The sequence below is a fragment of the Suncus etruscus genome, chromosome 2 (genome assembly GCF_024139225.1).
Source record: "Suncus etruscus isolate mSunEtr1 chromosome 2, mSunEtr1.pri.cur, whole genome shotgun sequence".
Lineage (NCBI taxonomy): Eukaryota > Metazoa > Chordata > Mammalia > Eulipotyphla > Soricidae > Suncus > Suncus etruscus.
The window spans coordinates 51,066,322-51,082,725 of record NC_064849.1 but is presented as its reverse complement, the minus strand read 5'-3'; the positions used below and the strand labels follow the sequence as shown (position 1 = coordinate 51,082,725).

The 16,404-nt window shown below is 34.9% G+C and overlaps 1 protein-coding gene across 1 annotated transcript in view; it reads left to right on the top strand.

Moving 5' to 3' along the window:
* The window catches only part of TTC6 (tetratricopeptide repeat domain 6), a 221,602-nt gene that overhangs the window by 82,373 nt on the left and 122,825 nt on the right, over positions 1-16,404 (top strand). The window contains 1 exon segment of the mRNA XM_049768952.1: positions 10,834-10,975. Within this exon segment, the coding sequence (XP_049624909.1) occupies positions 10,834-10,975 (142 nt within the window).

Here is a 16,404-nt window from a genome sequence, read left to right as displayed (position 1 = left end):
AAGTATGCATATTATACCAAAGAACAAATTTGATGAGGACTACAAAATATTATATTATATTTTTACATATCAGTCTTCATGCTTTAAATACCAATACTTTTACTGAGTCAATTTTACTCATTTGTTTATTAAAAATTGTCTGTGTTTCATGTTAATCTACCATTGCAGCACTATTCTCAACACCACGATCTCAATTAAACCCAAGTGACCATGAAGAGATGACTGGATATAGAAACTATTGTACATATATGCACAATGGAGTACTACTCTATTAAGAAAAGATGAAATTATGCACTTTGCTAATACGTGGATGGATCTGGAGAATATTACACTGAATTTAACAAGTCAGAGGGAGAGGGACAGATACAGAATGACCTCACTCATGTTGAATAGTTGACTTAAGGAAACAATAGGAGAATAACTAACCGTCAAAGGCAATAGAAGCAAAGTACAAGAGATAGGAAACTTGACACTTGTTGGGGTGGGGCTAGGTCAGGTAAGGAACTACTAAGACGACATAGAGGGAACTAGTCACTCTGGACCAGGACTAGGTGTTGAAAAATGATAAAGTGATATTTATGATGTCCCATCAATAACACTATTGTTAACCACTTGCCTAAAATGGGAAAAATGTGTCTCTGACAGGAGGGAAACCAGGGACATTGGTGGAAGGAATTTGACACCAGTGAAGGGTTTGGAGTTGGAACATTGTACACCTGAAACTAAATCATGAATAACTTTGTAACTTTGTAATATACAATAATTCAATAAAAACATTAAGAAATGGTTGTCAGCTGACATTTGCTGATATTTTCAAGTAAGGTACCCTGTCAGATTCTTGGTGGTAAGTAGTGCTTAAATCAAAGATCTAGACCTAACAATAAACTTGGCTTTAAGTGGCAAGAGAAATTCCCATTCATAAAGTTAAAAATTCTATAGTTTAGGACCAGAGCAATAGCACAGTGGTAAGGCTTGCACGATCCAGGACAAACCTAGATTCAGTCCTCTGCGTTCCATATGGTTCTCGAGCCAGGAGCGATTTCTGAGCCCATAGCCAGGAGTAACCTCTGAGCATCACTGGGTATGGCCCCAAAATAAAACAAAAACAAAAACAAAATTCTATAGTTAAAACACTAAGTTCTATATATTAACATAGCAGAAAATACAATAGGAAAACCAAAAGATGTCAGAATTTATATTTTATTTATTTTGTTTACGAAACTTGGACACAGAGGCAGTGTTTAATTTATTTGATCAGTTTATTTATTGTTTTTTGAGCTACATCTGGCTGTGCTCAGGGCTAACTCTTGGCTCCGAGCTTCTGAATCACTCCTGGTGGGCTCACAGTGGTACCAGGGAATGAACCTAAGTCTGCTACATACAAGGTACATGTGTACCTTACTTATCTCTCTAGTCCAGTGCTTCTCAATTATTTTCTGTTATGACTCCCTAGGAAAAAGAAAACATTTTTTGCGAACCCCCACACAACTGTAAATAGTATCTTTACTAAAAAAAAAAACTTTAACCTGCAAAACAAAAATATATAAAATAATTTGAGCTGATTTTTTAATCAGAGGTGCTGTCTGGATTAATGGCTACAATGAGCATGTTTTGCAATGCTTAGCTTTTTTGAAGCAGGGTTTGAAGCAGGACACAACTCTCAGCTCCAGAGACATAAACACGGGGCCTAGCTTGTTATGACAGTGTTTGCCGAGGTCAAAGGTACCCCCCTTTACGGAGTCTCACCTGGCTACATTCAGGCCTTACTTTTGACTCCTCACTCATGGCTCACTCCTGGCAGTGCTCAGGAGACCTAATGTGGTGTTGGGCATCAAACCCATGTGAACCACATGCAAGGTGGTTTTGCCCACTGTAAGTGCTTTTTCTACTGTACTATCTCCCTGGTCCCATATTAATTATTTTTAGGTATATTGATATATTTCCTGTACATTTTAGATTCTCTTCATGGAACTCATGATTTTTCTGTTTCTATTTTTAAATAAACATAAGTCATTTATACCAGAAGTTAATATTGAAGAGATTTAACTGACAATTCTTGGCAACTATTCACTACTCATGTATTAAAATTGTATTTTTAGATCTCAAGTTGGAGAATCAGGGGTTCAAGTTTATATTACTAGTTCAGTCATTTAGAATCCTAAAAGGTATGAAAGTTGAGAGGGGAAAAGACTCGAAAACGTAGCCATATACCTTTTCATTTATGATTGTTAGAGGCTAATATTTTACTAATTATTTTTATACGATAAAGATTATCTAGACAAGCTTAGTGGTCAGCTTTAGTCCTGGTTCTGCCCTCCACTTCTTATTTGAGCTTGTTCTTGTTATATAATCCTGGCAATGACCCAGGATATTAAGCCAAAAATTTAATACACTGTTGTATGTGAAGAGGGATAATTATAAGTTTTGATAGAGAAATAAAAGATCACTATTTGGGGGCCGGCAAGGTGGCGCTAGAGGTAAGGTGTCTGCCTTGCAAGCGTTAGCCAAGGAAGGACCGCGGTTCAATCCCCCGGCGTCCCATATGGGCCCCCAAGCCGGGGGCAATTTCTGAGCACTTAGCCAGGAGTAACCCCTGAGCATCAAATGGGTGTGGCCCGAAAAAACAAAAACAAAATAAAACAAAACAAAAACAAAAAACAAAAGACCACTATTTGAGGTCCAGTTGGTTATATGTATCATAAAAGCACATTTATTAGAAACTTCCAACTTCCCTTAGCAGGCAATGCCAAGTGTGACCTAAACTAAAATAAAAAATAAGCAAAAAGAAAAAAAAACAAAACAGAAACCAAGAATCTAGCCTAACACACTCCTATTATGGAAGAGGACACAGATTAAATTTTGTATAGTTAATGCTGTAAAGTTAAGTTGGTAACAGTTTTACCACTAATGTCAGTAATAGCCTCAACTTAATTTCTGTATAATCTACTTTCCTTTGCCTAAATAAAACTTAAGCGTATTTTAAGAGTAAGATCTGTAGAACGAGTTATCTTGGCATTTAATACCAGTGTTCATTGAGATATTATGTTAGTATAATCTTTTTAAGTATAAACTATCAAAAATTATTTGGAAATTCGTGTCCAATCTCATAACCACCCATATGTAAAAGTTGAAAAAATTTTTTAAAGTAAAGCAGTGTCATTCCACCAGATGTCACTGTTTGCATGTAGCAATGAACTGACAATTAATAAAAATATTTTTTTATTTCCCTAATTATATTTTACTTCCTTGATTATATTAAAAATGGTGATAGTTATGCCCACATTATTCTTCATATTAATCTTTTATTAAAACTGTGTTTTCTGAAAGAATTAAATGTATTTTTAAGTAATTATCATCTCTGCCATGGATTTGAAAATTTTAAAGACAGTCATCTGTTATCTTAGAATTTTAGGAATATTAACATTTTCTAGAACTGAGAGGTGCTTTCTAAATAGTAATTCTTGGAGTTCCTTTTTTCTACAGTGCTGATTGTGACCCAACAAATAGGTCGTAAAATCAATTTAGTGGTTTGCTAGAAGCACTTTAAGAAAGTCTGCAGTATATTAGGTTGGTGCAGCTTTTATATGTGTGTATACTGAAAATAACCTTATAATATTCTTGAATTACATTAATATAATTGTGAGCTCAATACAGTGAAACCTTCCCCAGGTTTTATATCCCAGTGAACAAGATGAGATTTGTTAAGTCTTCGTGAAGGTATGAAGAGGCAACTTCATGAAGAAGAGGGAAGATTTCTGGAGAAGCCTTGAAAACAAGCTTCTTGTTCTTGGATATTCTTGGATTGAATTTAGCCTCATTTTTATGTAATTATGTAGCTTTTATGTTGGGAGTTTTTAAACAATGTTCTCAGCTTTGAGTAAATGTTTTCCAAACTGCTATGATAACAACCTACTCTAAGATACATTTTTGCTTCTGACCCTATGGTTAAATTGTGGAGTTGACTAGGAAGGAGGTTAAAGCACACAGTGATATGAGTTTGTTTCCTTCTTTCAATTTCCGCAATGATAATAATATTGATTCTGATGACATCTTGCAACATACTTACACATACTATGTGAAAATTATTCATATATATTATTTACAAGCAACAGACCCTGAAAGATCTGATCACTGTTGTTATTCACAGAAGAAAAAACAAACTTATAAAGGGAAAGTAACCTATTCAACTTAATATATCACAGGCACAAATGGGGGTTAAAGTCTGATTTCTTGTTTGTGGTCACACCTGAAGCCTATTCCTGGCTTTGTGGCTAGGGTTATCCTCACAGTGCTTGGGGGACTCTGAGGTATTAAGGTTCAAATTCAGATTTACTGCACAAAAAGCATTCATTTAGCATCTTGTGCCTATATCCTTGGTACTAAAATCTGAGTTTTATCTTCAGAAGGCTAAGCTTCCATTTTGCATAGTGCATCTAGGCTACCTCAGGCGATAAAGCCAACCTGTGTATTTTGATAAGTATATCAATTCTTAGGATTTATCTTAAGTCCTAAAATATAATCTCCTGGCTTGGTAAGCATTCTATAGATTAATACGATCATGCTGTTTAGGGAACTTTGCAATACATTGGTGGTTTTCAAACTTCAGAGTCCACCTGGGTCACCATCGGAAGTGAAAACACAAATGGCCAGCCATCCCAAGAGGTTTTAATTCATTAGGTATGATGCAAGATATTTTTGCACTTCTAACAAGTTTTCTCCATCATGTTAATGATGCTGATTGAGGAGGACACTGAAAATCAAAACACTGAAATATTTTGGTCGACTACTCTATTAGTTTCCGCGCACAATATTTTAGCTGGTTTTAGATATAGGAATTATTTTCATTTAATAATAAATTTAATAATTTATGTTTACAAGCATGTTCATGATTGGGTTTCTTTTGAAGCCAGTCAAGTTCAACAAATCTTCTTCAGTATCTGCTACATTGGTAACCAATAGTAAAAGGAGGCCTCCTCCCAATCCAGCCTATAACCTACTGAAAGATGTAGACTAAAATGTTGTCTATTTAATAGTAAGAAAGCAGACCAAGTGAAGCAGGAAAACTAGGCAAGCAGAGATGAATTTTGACTGGGCAGAGAGGACTTGTGTGGAGATCTCATGGAGTTACTGCATTCTGAAAACCTTGTTATCTTCACTTCTGTAGCTACACTGTACTGTAATTTGGCTTCCAGTTTTACTTGTTGCTCCTGTAATAATCTCAGATTCTAGGTCACTTTGTGCATTAGAAATAAAGGGTGGGCCAGGTGTTAAGAGCGAGAGAAGAATTGTAAGGTGAATGAAACCATATACAAAGGAGATTCAGGATATTGGAACTTTGTGTTTGTACTCTAAGCTATTTGGAAAGGGGTGACAACAACTCTTCAACTCTTACAGAAATGTCTGTTGTGGACTGAAAGAGGTCAGAACAGAATAAGGCACCAGAAAAAATGATTATTAGAGGACAGGTCTCAGATGAGAGAAAATTAAATAGACAAAAGAGAACACTAAAATTAAACAGGAGATGACCAAGTAATCCCAGTAACCAAGTAACATAAATTGCCCCCTGAAGGCCATCAGTTAAGGAATTAAAAATTGGTGCTAGAAAATAGATTAATTCAGGAATTAGACAGATTACTCCAGAAGATGGTGGCCTTGCCTAAAAATCCACCTCCCTGTATCCTCAGCAGAAATAGTTTCTATATAGAAGAGGACAGAGAAGCAGTTAAAAAGTTTTTAAAATTGAGTCACTATGAGATATACGTTTTTTTTTTTTTTTTTTTTTTTTTAGAAAGGGTGGGTTACAGACCAGAGGATACAACAGATCAGTAAACTCCTTCCTGGGATGAATGGACCAACCTGGAAACACAAGCCAAACATTTGCAAACTTAACTCATTAAGATTTTGAACGTGGTTCAATTTTTTCCTTCTTAGATTATTTAGGGGAAGAAGATAAAGACATTGTTTCTTTCCCAGAAGATAAAGACATTGTTTCTTTCCCGAAAAGAGCTGCCGGCTTTTAAATTTTGAATTCAGCTCTTAATTTCTATTGGGTTTTTAGATGCAAAAGAGAAACCAAAGATGAAGAGATATTCAACCAGAACTATTGAGATAGTTATAATACTGTGACTAATATCAAATATATACTTAGTGATTCAGATGATCCAAATATATTTCTGATACATCTTTGGCCTATATTTTGTGTTTCTGGCTAGCAGTTCCTTTACAACTTTGGGTATTCCTAAGAATAAGGCTCAGTGCCAGTGGAGCCAACCAAATGATTGGTGGGTTGGCACTTCTCCCTCCTCCCAGACCTCTGAAAAGCAGAAAAGGGACTAGAGATCAAGTTGAACTGACAACAGCTAATGATTTAACAGGTTAACATAAAGACTTCAATTTGTGTTAATTAAACTTCATTGAAATGTGAGCCATGACCAGTATGCAAAGGTAATTAATTTTGACTAAGTAATGAAGTCTACAGTAATCCACTAAAGAAGGGGCTTTAAAAAAAACTTCTGGGTTAGTGAACATGTGGCTGTGTCATTTGAGGGAGAATGCTGTTCCTGGGAAGTATGTGGAAGTTCTGCTCTGTCTTCTCTTGCCTTGCCCTATTATTTTCATTTTTCTAGTACCATGTTAAATTCTTTGTAATTATCAGGTGCATAAATGTGTTTCCAAGTTCTGAGAACTATTCTAGCAAATTGGGGAAAGAAGTATGAGTACCTCTAATTTATAACCAGTTGTTCAGTTAAGTAGTACCTTGGGCATGAGGTTGGCATCAGAAGTGGAGAATAGCAATGGGAGTTTATTCATGAACATTGGATCTGATGTTATTTGAGGGAAGACAGTCTCAGGTTTGAGCATAATTTTCAAACTGAAGGTGTGTGAGAATTAAGTATTGGGGTAGGGAAGCTGCCACATACATGCTCATTAGAAGTTGTTCTGAGGAAACATATTCAGTGGTGATTTCCAAAGAGGAGAATTCTAAAAAACAGATTGGTTTTCTCTCTGAAAATAATAAAGAGAGCAGGAGGAAAAATATGAAAAAAATTTCTGAATAAATGATTTATATTTGTCAAATTGCTTAGTTATAACATGAAATAGTCTTTCTGCTAAGGTCTGTTACTAGGTATAGCAGTGCTGTACACCAGCGCCTATTGACTTCTTTTGAACCTATACAAATATTTTAATTCTTCAGTGTGCCTTTGGAATGTAAAAAATGTTAAGTTATCCTTTGTTTATTTGTTTCTTTGGTTTTTGGGCCACACCCGGTGATGCTCAGGAGTTACTCCTGGCTGTATGCTCAGAAATAGCTCCAGGCAGGCACAGGGGGCCATATGGGACACCGGGACTCGAACCAACCACCTTTGGTCCTGGATCGGCTGCTTGCAAGGCAAGGCAAACACCGCTGTGCTATCTCTCCAGGCCCATGTTAAGTTATCCTTATATCTTGCTTTTTTTGGCATAGGGTCCTCTGAAAACATTACAGTTCTTCCAGATAGCTTCTTTATTCTTCTCTGGTTTTGGAACCACATCTCTAAGTATGGGGTAGGTGGAAGACCATGTGGTACCAAGAATTAAATCAGGTTTTATCAATGAAAGACAAATGCTTCACCTAAAAGTAGACTTTTAAGCTTTTTAAGGTAGCTTTTATTTTAAAACTGATGTTAAAATAGTTTTCAACAACTTCTTAGAAATGTCCTTCATATGAAGTGGGGAAAATACTTGTGTTCTCAGGTCTTGAGATCCTCAGACATAGGTTCCAGTACAACCTAATACCATGCAGGCTCCTGTGAACCTGACATGTCTAAGTTCAAGCAGTGGTCAACGTTCCTGGCACTCTCCAGGATGGAGTCCATCTCCACAACACTGCTCATAATTTATGGAAAGGAAACACATTCACACCTCTGTGCATTACTCACATTCACTATCTTTGGAAAAGGTCCAGTCATTCAAGCAAGGGAGCATGATCCATATTGAATCACTGCCCCCAATCATTTCCTGCCCGCTACACACCTACAATCTGTCTTTCTTGGCATAGACAGCTGCCTGCACACCGATAGCATATCAATAACTTTAACTTGTATTGATAACCATCCACAAAATTAGAATAGTTGTGGTTATTTCCCCTATATCACTTTACCCTCTTATTCTTTTCACAATTTACTTGCCTATCATCTCATCATACCTCTCAAGATTATCAACTTAAAAAGTGGGGAGACAACACAATAGTCAAGATGATTTTCCTGTGACATCTTGTCTTTATCAGAGGAAAACTCTATCACCATTTTTTAAATGTGAGAGTTTTCCTGAGGTATCCTGGAAAGGACCTTCATTCCTTTGCTACAACTTAGGGTGATGATCCTAACTGAAGTGATCCCAAACGATAACCTAGAATTTGTCTTAGTTATTGCCATATTACTGATTTGTGGAACATGCCAGGTTGAGGGATTTCTCATCTGTAAAATCTTAAATTGTTGAGATGAAGGTACATGGAAGAAGAGAAGATGCAGGGTTGGTTGATATGAGTGTCAAATGAGAAGAAAAGATGAAGCAAAGAATCTATGCTAGATAGTGCTTATTACCATGTCACTTTAACCAGTGAGAGCATGGGAGCCAAATAAAACTACTTGGCAATTGGTATCAGCACTTGATATCAAAGTGCCAGAACCTTTAAAGACCCCTCATACAAATCCATCACTCATCTCAATGGCATTAATCAATGAGTCATAATTATGAACCCCAATGGACATCTCTTTCATTCATTAATTTTAAGTTAGAATTATTTACATGCAGTAAAATTAAGAAATGTTTTAATGTGGAATACAATGAGTAGCACCATAGTTTGACTCCTAGTTCACTTATGGTCCCTGTATAGCATGTCATAAGTGACCTTTGAGCCAAAACCAGGAGTAAGCTCTTAGCACTACCAAGTGTGGCCCCAAAGCAAACATTTTTAAATGCAGTTTAGTAAAATTTCTTGTATATGTCTGTGTAAGCTATCAACAAGATCTTGTAGCCTTCTCAAAGGTGCCATCATCATAGGATTCTATGAAAGCAATCATTCTTAATTTTGAGTGCGTTTTAACTTCATATAAATAAATATATTCCAATGTTTCTTCCTAAAAAAGAAATAAATAAAATACTTAACTAATATTTTGTTCCTAGACTTCACATATTTTTGGTTTATTTTTTATCCTAATATATAAATCTGGATTGAGTACATGAAGTTGAAACATGTAGATATTATAATGAAAAAGAAATTTATAGAGAAGAAATCAAAGCTTTTGAACTCAATGGAAATAAAGGGAACATTGGTTTTAGATAGGGAAAGGTTTCCCAGATGACTCACTGAGCAAGCTTAACTGTGAAAATCAGCATCACAGCATCCTACCTTAGCTAATACACAGGGATCAGGTAGGTTCTACTATCAGCAGAATATTGGTACAGAAAAACTCATTATTGACTCAGTTTTGTCTGCTTGACTTAAGAAATTTTTGAATATTCTGGCTTGAAATTATATATGAATGCATTTTGTTAATGGATACAAGGATACCTGCCAAAAAGTTTTGTATCTCCAATCTCAGTAGTTCAGGAAAGCACATTAGGTGGAGAGGAGGGGTACTGAATGGTGATTGTATACTATATTTCTTGTGATAAATGTCAAACTTGTTTATCCCATGATCCTTCTTTGACAAAATATACTCTCTTTTTGGGCCAAAGAATTAGTACAAGAGATCAGACATATGATTCGGTCCCGTTCAATTCCTGGTACTGTATTTTGTCCCCTGAGCACCTATAGAGGGTGTCAATCCTGAGTATAGATGATAGTGTACCATCAGTGCTACATCTGCATCAAAATACAGTAGTTTCTAGGAGACTATAGGTTGGCCTATGTTCTTTTTGAGGGAAGCAGGGGTATCTCCCAAAGAGTGTTTAGGAATCCTGGGAGTCACATTAGCCAGAGATTGAATGTCTTTTAACCCCTATTTTCCCTCTTTGTTACCCAGAGCCTGGTGTTTATTAAGAGCTAGTATGGTAAGAGTTGAGGTTTCCTTAATATTACTAATTAAAATAAGTTCTGTTTGAGTTTGTTTCATATTTGGTGACTTTTAAAATAATTACCTGTTCATATAATGGTATAAAATTTATTTGAGAAACTCAGGGTTAATAGTTTTTCATGGGTAACTTATATAGTTTGTAAAGACCCATTTAATATTCATAAAATAAATTTTATTTTTTTAATGTCTACATACTAAGTTTGCTGCACTAAGAACGGTAGCAGGCTGTTTGCATTACTAATACATATTTGTCTCCAAGTTTTTATTTATCTCATTTCTTTAATTGAAACTTATGTTAATAAATTTTAAAACTTTTATGCATATTCTTATACATACGTACTTTGCTGCCTAGAAGAAAGACTCAGTACCCAAAGAGTTTTATTTTTATGCTGGCAAGATCTAAACTAACAAAAACAAATTTTATGAGAGAACGAGAGAACAGTTCTAGCTCTATGCTTTGCCTCAGTCTAAGAAACTGAATAGTTCTTAGAGGGTTTGAAATGGGGAGCAGGTTAGTGATCAGAAGTAGAGAATTCTTTACTTTTTTGTACTTAAGCTTTCAAAGGCTGAATTTTCAGTATAGTAATACAAAGCCAACATAAAAGTCACTTATAATAATAATAATGTAATTTAGAATGTAACAAATTTTTTTGGATTATTTTCCATTTTGGATATAAGTACTACTCATATTATTGTGGGCTTTTTTAGATACAAAATGACAACATTTGCCTTATATTAATGACAAAATAAGTTTATTGCTTTTATCACAATATAGCTTACTGTATGGAATTCGTAATATAGAAAGTGAAGAAGAAAAAACTGCTGTCCTTACAATTTCACCAGTGCAACCACCTAAAATGTCAAAGAGAACAAGAAAGTATGCTCATAAACCACAATTACAACTCTTGGGAGAAGAAGTAAGAATTTCCTTTAATATTAGCTTTCTGTGCTTCAAAGTTTCTCAATCTAACTGGTTTCAGGATTCCTTTATAATTTAAAAAATTAGTGTCAATATCAATAATTTTAGGTAGGTTATTTATATTGACATTAAATATGTTAGAAATTAAAACCAAATTTTATTTATTGAAATATCATTAATAAAGTGCTATATATTAAAATACATATTTTATAAAGTAATCATATATAACAGAATAAGTTTTAGCATGAAGCTACAGTTATTTTTTAAATTTTATTCTATTGAAACAATTGTAATCTACAGAGTCTTTCATAGTTGAATTTTAAATATACAGGGAGTCAGGGCTATTCCCATCACGATTGTCAACCTCCCTCTACCAATGGACCCAGAGTGAATCCTATACCACCACCCTTTGTCCCCTGGCCTGCCAGTATAACAGGCACCTTTAAGTTTAGTTTTAGGTTTAGGTCCTTTGATTCTATTGTGACTGACTTTGGCTTAGATAATTAGTTATGTCCTTATTTTTTTTCTCCACCAATGCATCTGAGACCACCGGCCTTTCAGCCTTTTTTTATTCCTTTCTTCTTAGTTTTACAGAAACATGTGGGACTACGAGATAAAACAAAGTAATCCGTGTCCTGAGGTTCTATGAAAATGGTGGGAACCTTATTTAAAAGATAAGAAATAAAAAACAAAATAAAATAAAGTGTGTGTGTGGCAGGTTAGATTTTTTTGTTTGTTTTGCATAGGCACCGCAAAATATGAGGGAAATAGGAAAAACCTTTGACCTAAAAACAGGGTAAGGTATGGCATCCTGCCATAAGACAAACTACAGGCCTCAGGCATACTAAATTGTCTAATCCCAAAGTCTTTCTCTGTGGTCTCAGTAAAAGTTCACAATCATGGCTTCACAATCATGGCTGTCACAGTCATGTTTCTGTAGTTAGAGATCCTGGTCTTTGTGCAATTCCTATGTCGAAATCAAGATGACACGGAGCATCTTCTGGTTTCACCTCACCATTAGGTGGCAATGCAGGGAACCCTGCCCTGAAAACAAATTGTTACTGTTACCAAGTCATCAATGTGTTATATGAACCAATTCTGGAGCAAGTCAATGCCAGGACAGCATTAGGTCCTTCCCTGATAGAATCTCTATTCCAGGTGCTGGTTCAGAAAACTGTGCTGGTTCCATAGATAGGATATAAGGTTCAGGGGTGAATAGCCAATCTTCTAAGTTTAAGCTAAGTCACTATGACAAATGTTCAGTGTCTAAGGTTTCACTGCAATATAAAATTTATGTGTTCCTATCCCTGTTAGATGATAACTTGTTTCCATATGTAATATTTCCTCATTTTAATATGCCTATGGAAAAAGGAACAATGCTACATGGTACTATTGGTGCATATGGGGGTAAAAATAACACTCTAAACAAACCTTACTACCTGCTTCTAACATGAACTCAGAACTCAAGAGAAACTTGTCTGCTAGAATTTCTTACAAAATATATCCCCCCAAAATGGGAAAATTGCTGCTGTATAAGAAAATAGACAATAAGAATTATACCTATTAAGGAACTACATTTAAAGCAATATTAGGATAAATATACAGGTCCCCTTTAAGTATTTTGAAATGGTCTGGAGAGGGGATAAAATCTGGAGCACAGCTTCAGCCTGTGGCAGAGTCCTGTGTAGTCACATAACTAGGAAATGTCTTTCAGTTGGGAATTTCTCAAAAAATGAATCTGGTAGCAAGCAACAGTCCACTGTAAAGGGAGGTGGGGAAAGGGACCATTAAAAGCAAATCAGCAGAAGTGGTGGTGGCAACTTCTCAGGCTGTGGCAAGGCAGGCTGAGAATCTGTCTTTTCACTTGGGAGCTGCTTGGCAGTTAATTGGGAGGGAGTGAATATTCCGATTCCTGAGGAGTTAAGAACTGGGGGTAAAAGGGTTAAAAGGGGGAAATAACAGATTGGGGGGTGAGAGAGTGAAGGGCTAGAAAAGGATTTGTAAAGTGATAAGCAGAGTGGGGTTAAGGGGTTATATATAACAGGGGGAAGGACAATATACAACATAGAAAGACATTATGTATATTACATTGTATATATTACATATGGACATTAGACAGACATTGAGGTGGCCAACCCATACACTGACACACACATAGGCAGACACTGAGGATTGATCCATGGGTTACAATTGAAAAGATGACCCAGGTGGAATGAGTCAGCACACTTAAAAAATATAAAGCCAGCAAGTCAGATGAAAAGTATATAAAGTAATTATATATTATATATTACATATTAAATATATACTTATATATTTAATTATACCTACTTAAATATGTATACAGAATATTAGTTTTAACATGAAGCTACAATTATTTTATTTTTGAAATTACTTCAATTATCATTAAATAGATGACAACTGGCATGTCAACTTCTGAATAAATTTTGTGGTAGTTTATTTTAGTTGAAATACATAGGGAACATGGTAACTTTATAAAGATATGAATCTAGAGAAAGAAATATTTTTCTAGTGACTGTTAATTATATAATGTGAAGTGGTCTTTAAAAATAGGTCACAACCACCAAGTGGTATTTTAAAGTTAGTTATAGGACTTGCCGTTTTTTCTGGCGTATAAGACGACTTTTGAAACAAAAAAAAGTCAACCGAAAATCGGGGTCGTCTTATATGCCGAGTATATCCCGAAAAATGTTTCAATATGCCACTAAACGAAAATTGTCTGTATATTGCCACAAAAAGAATTTTCCAACTCGATCCTGCACCAATCACTGCAAGGCTGCTTGGACTGCCTCTCGAACTCAGCCAATCCAAGCAGGCTTTTTATGTATGCAAATTAGACAATGTTTGTACCCGAATGTACACTGTAAAAAGCCTGCTCAAAGTCTATTACAGTATAACCTCTGAACCTTTGCTTGTTGTGATTGGCTCACTGTGGTACATACAGTTGCAGCACAGGAACGTTCTGTGCCACTATAGGCCTAAACCTATGTTTTAACTGCAAAATTAGGGGTTGTCTTATACTCCCGGTCGTCTTATACGCCGGCAAATACGGTATATTTCTGGAGAAAATGAAGTAGAAGTACTCTTCTCTGTTTTTTCCTGCTAAATACAAGGAAACACCTGAACATTATAAACTTAGGAAAACTGGAAAGGAAAAACTGAGACATGTTAACTATGAATGCTGGGATCCCCAAAATATCAAAGCAGTGCGTTATATAACCTAGAACTTATAAAGGAAAATATCTCCCCTCAAAGTCTCCCACCAAAACTTGTTTTCTCTAGTCAAGGGATCACCTTGCAAGACAAAAAAAAAATTAGAAATTAACTGCTCTACTACATCCAACACCACAAGAAAAACTCTGGCCCCTATCCTACTCTCATAAGCCAAGACTTGATGATAATTTACACTTTCACTCTTGCCAGAATGTCATGAAGCTCTATTCTAGCATAGCTGCAAGGAGGTATTACAAATAGCTGAATGTGGAGCTGAGACTTCATCTTAACAGTATGGCAATCGAGTTTCCACTCCCTTATATCCTCTTCTCCATCCATTGCTTCCAGTTCTACCTCGTTCTCTTTGTATCAAAAAAGGTCCAGTGGGGGTATCCAGCTAATGCATGCAGATCTAGATAGATTGTAGGGATTTCCAGAAAATTCTATGATTTCCAGAGAAAAATCTCAGTAATATCAAAAGAAGTAGGGCAACCTCAATTAGAATTTATCAAGCTAGTGAGTTGACATGAACACTCAAATGACATGTTAGAATTATCTGGCAATTTAAACTGCCTTCTTAAAACATGCTTCTATAAATAGAAGTATATTTAAAACAAATTTAAATAATATATAAGAAAGGAGATCATTATACTTAAGAAAGTTAAATTTAATGAAGAAATGTCAAAACTTTTGATTTGGAAAAATATGGTCACAGAAGTAAAGAAACTAAGTGGATGGGCTCTAAAATTTAAAGTGGAGTAGATAAGAAACTATCAATGAACTTGTAGAACAATATAACTTATTCAATCTGAACAATAAAGAGAAATACTGAAAAAGTCAATAGACTCAGAAACTTATAGTATACTAAAATATAACATTTGTGTTACTAAAGTGCTGTAAGAAGAAAAAGGGTTATTGAATATATAAGGACAAAATGATAGCTAAAGTAATTTTAATCACCAATAATAAATCCACTGTAGAATCTAAACATCTCAAACAAAAATAAACAAACAAATAAACACACAAACAAAAACAAAGATATTAGTACCAATCCACATGCTGGTCATATATCTAAAAAATTTATAACAAAGAAAAACATATTGATAGTTGCAAGAGTGTAACAAAAGGTTATCTGTTGAATGACAGTTTCTCGTCAAAACAATGGGAACACATCAAGTGGCGAGGTATTATTCATATGCTGCAAGAAAGAATTGTGAGCCTAGAGTCCTTTATCCAGAGGAAATATTCTTGAAATCTGAAGGTGAATCATGACATTTTCAGATGAAAGAGGGAATCTGAAGAGAATTTATAGCAGTAAGCTTATATTTAGTCTCTCTAGAGAAAATTTTCTAGACAAAAAAAATGATAAATAAAAAGAATTTTGAGTATCTAGGAAGAGCAAAACAAATAAAGCAAAAATATATGTAAAGAGAACAGATTGCTTCTCCTCTCCAGGTTTCTTAATTAAATCTGTCAATGTAATTACAAATTACAAATTGAAGATCAAATTATGATCATTGTTAAATGTATATATATAAAATGATAGTCAATATAATTTTAATTGGAGAAGGATAAGAACTACCTTAAGAAGGTAAGTTTTCTATAAATTATTTAAACCAGTAGTGAGAAATAGACTTTATAAGTCTGTTCAAGAGATGTAAAAATATCATGGTAAAAAAAGTGAAATTCTAAAGCATGTCCATCTAAAAGGAAATAAGGAAAACCAAAAGAAATGTAAGAGGTGAATTTAGGACAAAATGAAAATGGAACGAATGATCACAATCATTTGCAGGATATTAAAACTATTATAGGAGAAAAATACTAAAGAGAATATAAATAAAGACTATGAGAATTAGTCTCATGTAGATAGTTTGCCACAATGATGAGAGGGTGGTTAGGTCAGAAAAAGAATGATTATGATAATAATAGTAGGAAGTAAACAAGACACTGGAATAAAACTAGGTGCTGACTCATTACAATAGCTAAGAGATGGAATCAGCTTAGATGTCCATCAAAAGGTGAGTGGATCATTAAGATGTGGTACATATATACAGTGGAATACTACATATGTTTAAGGAATGATAACATCAAGAAATTTGCTGCAACATAGATGGAACTGGAAGATATGTTAAGTGAAGTTAGTCAGAAGAAGGATAACTACAAGATGATAACAATTATATGTGGTATTTAGCATAA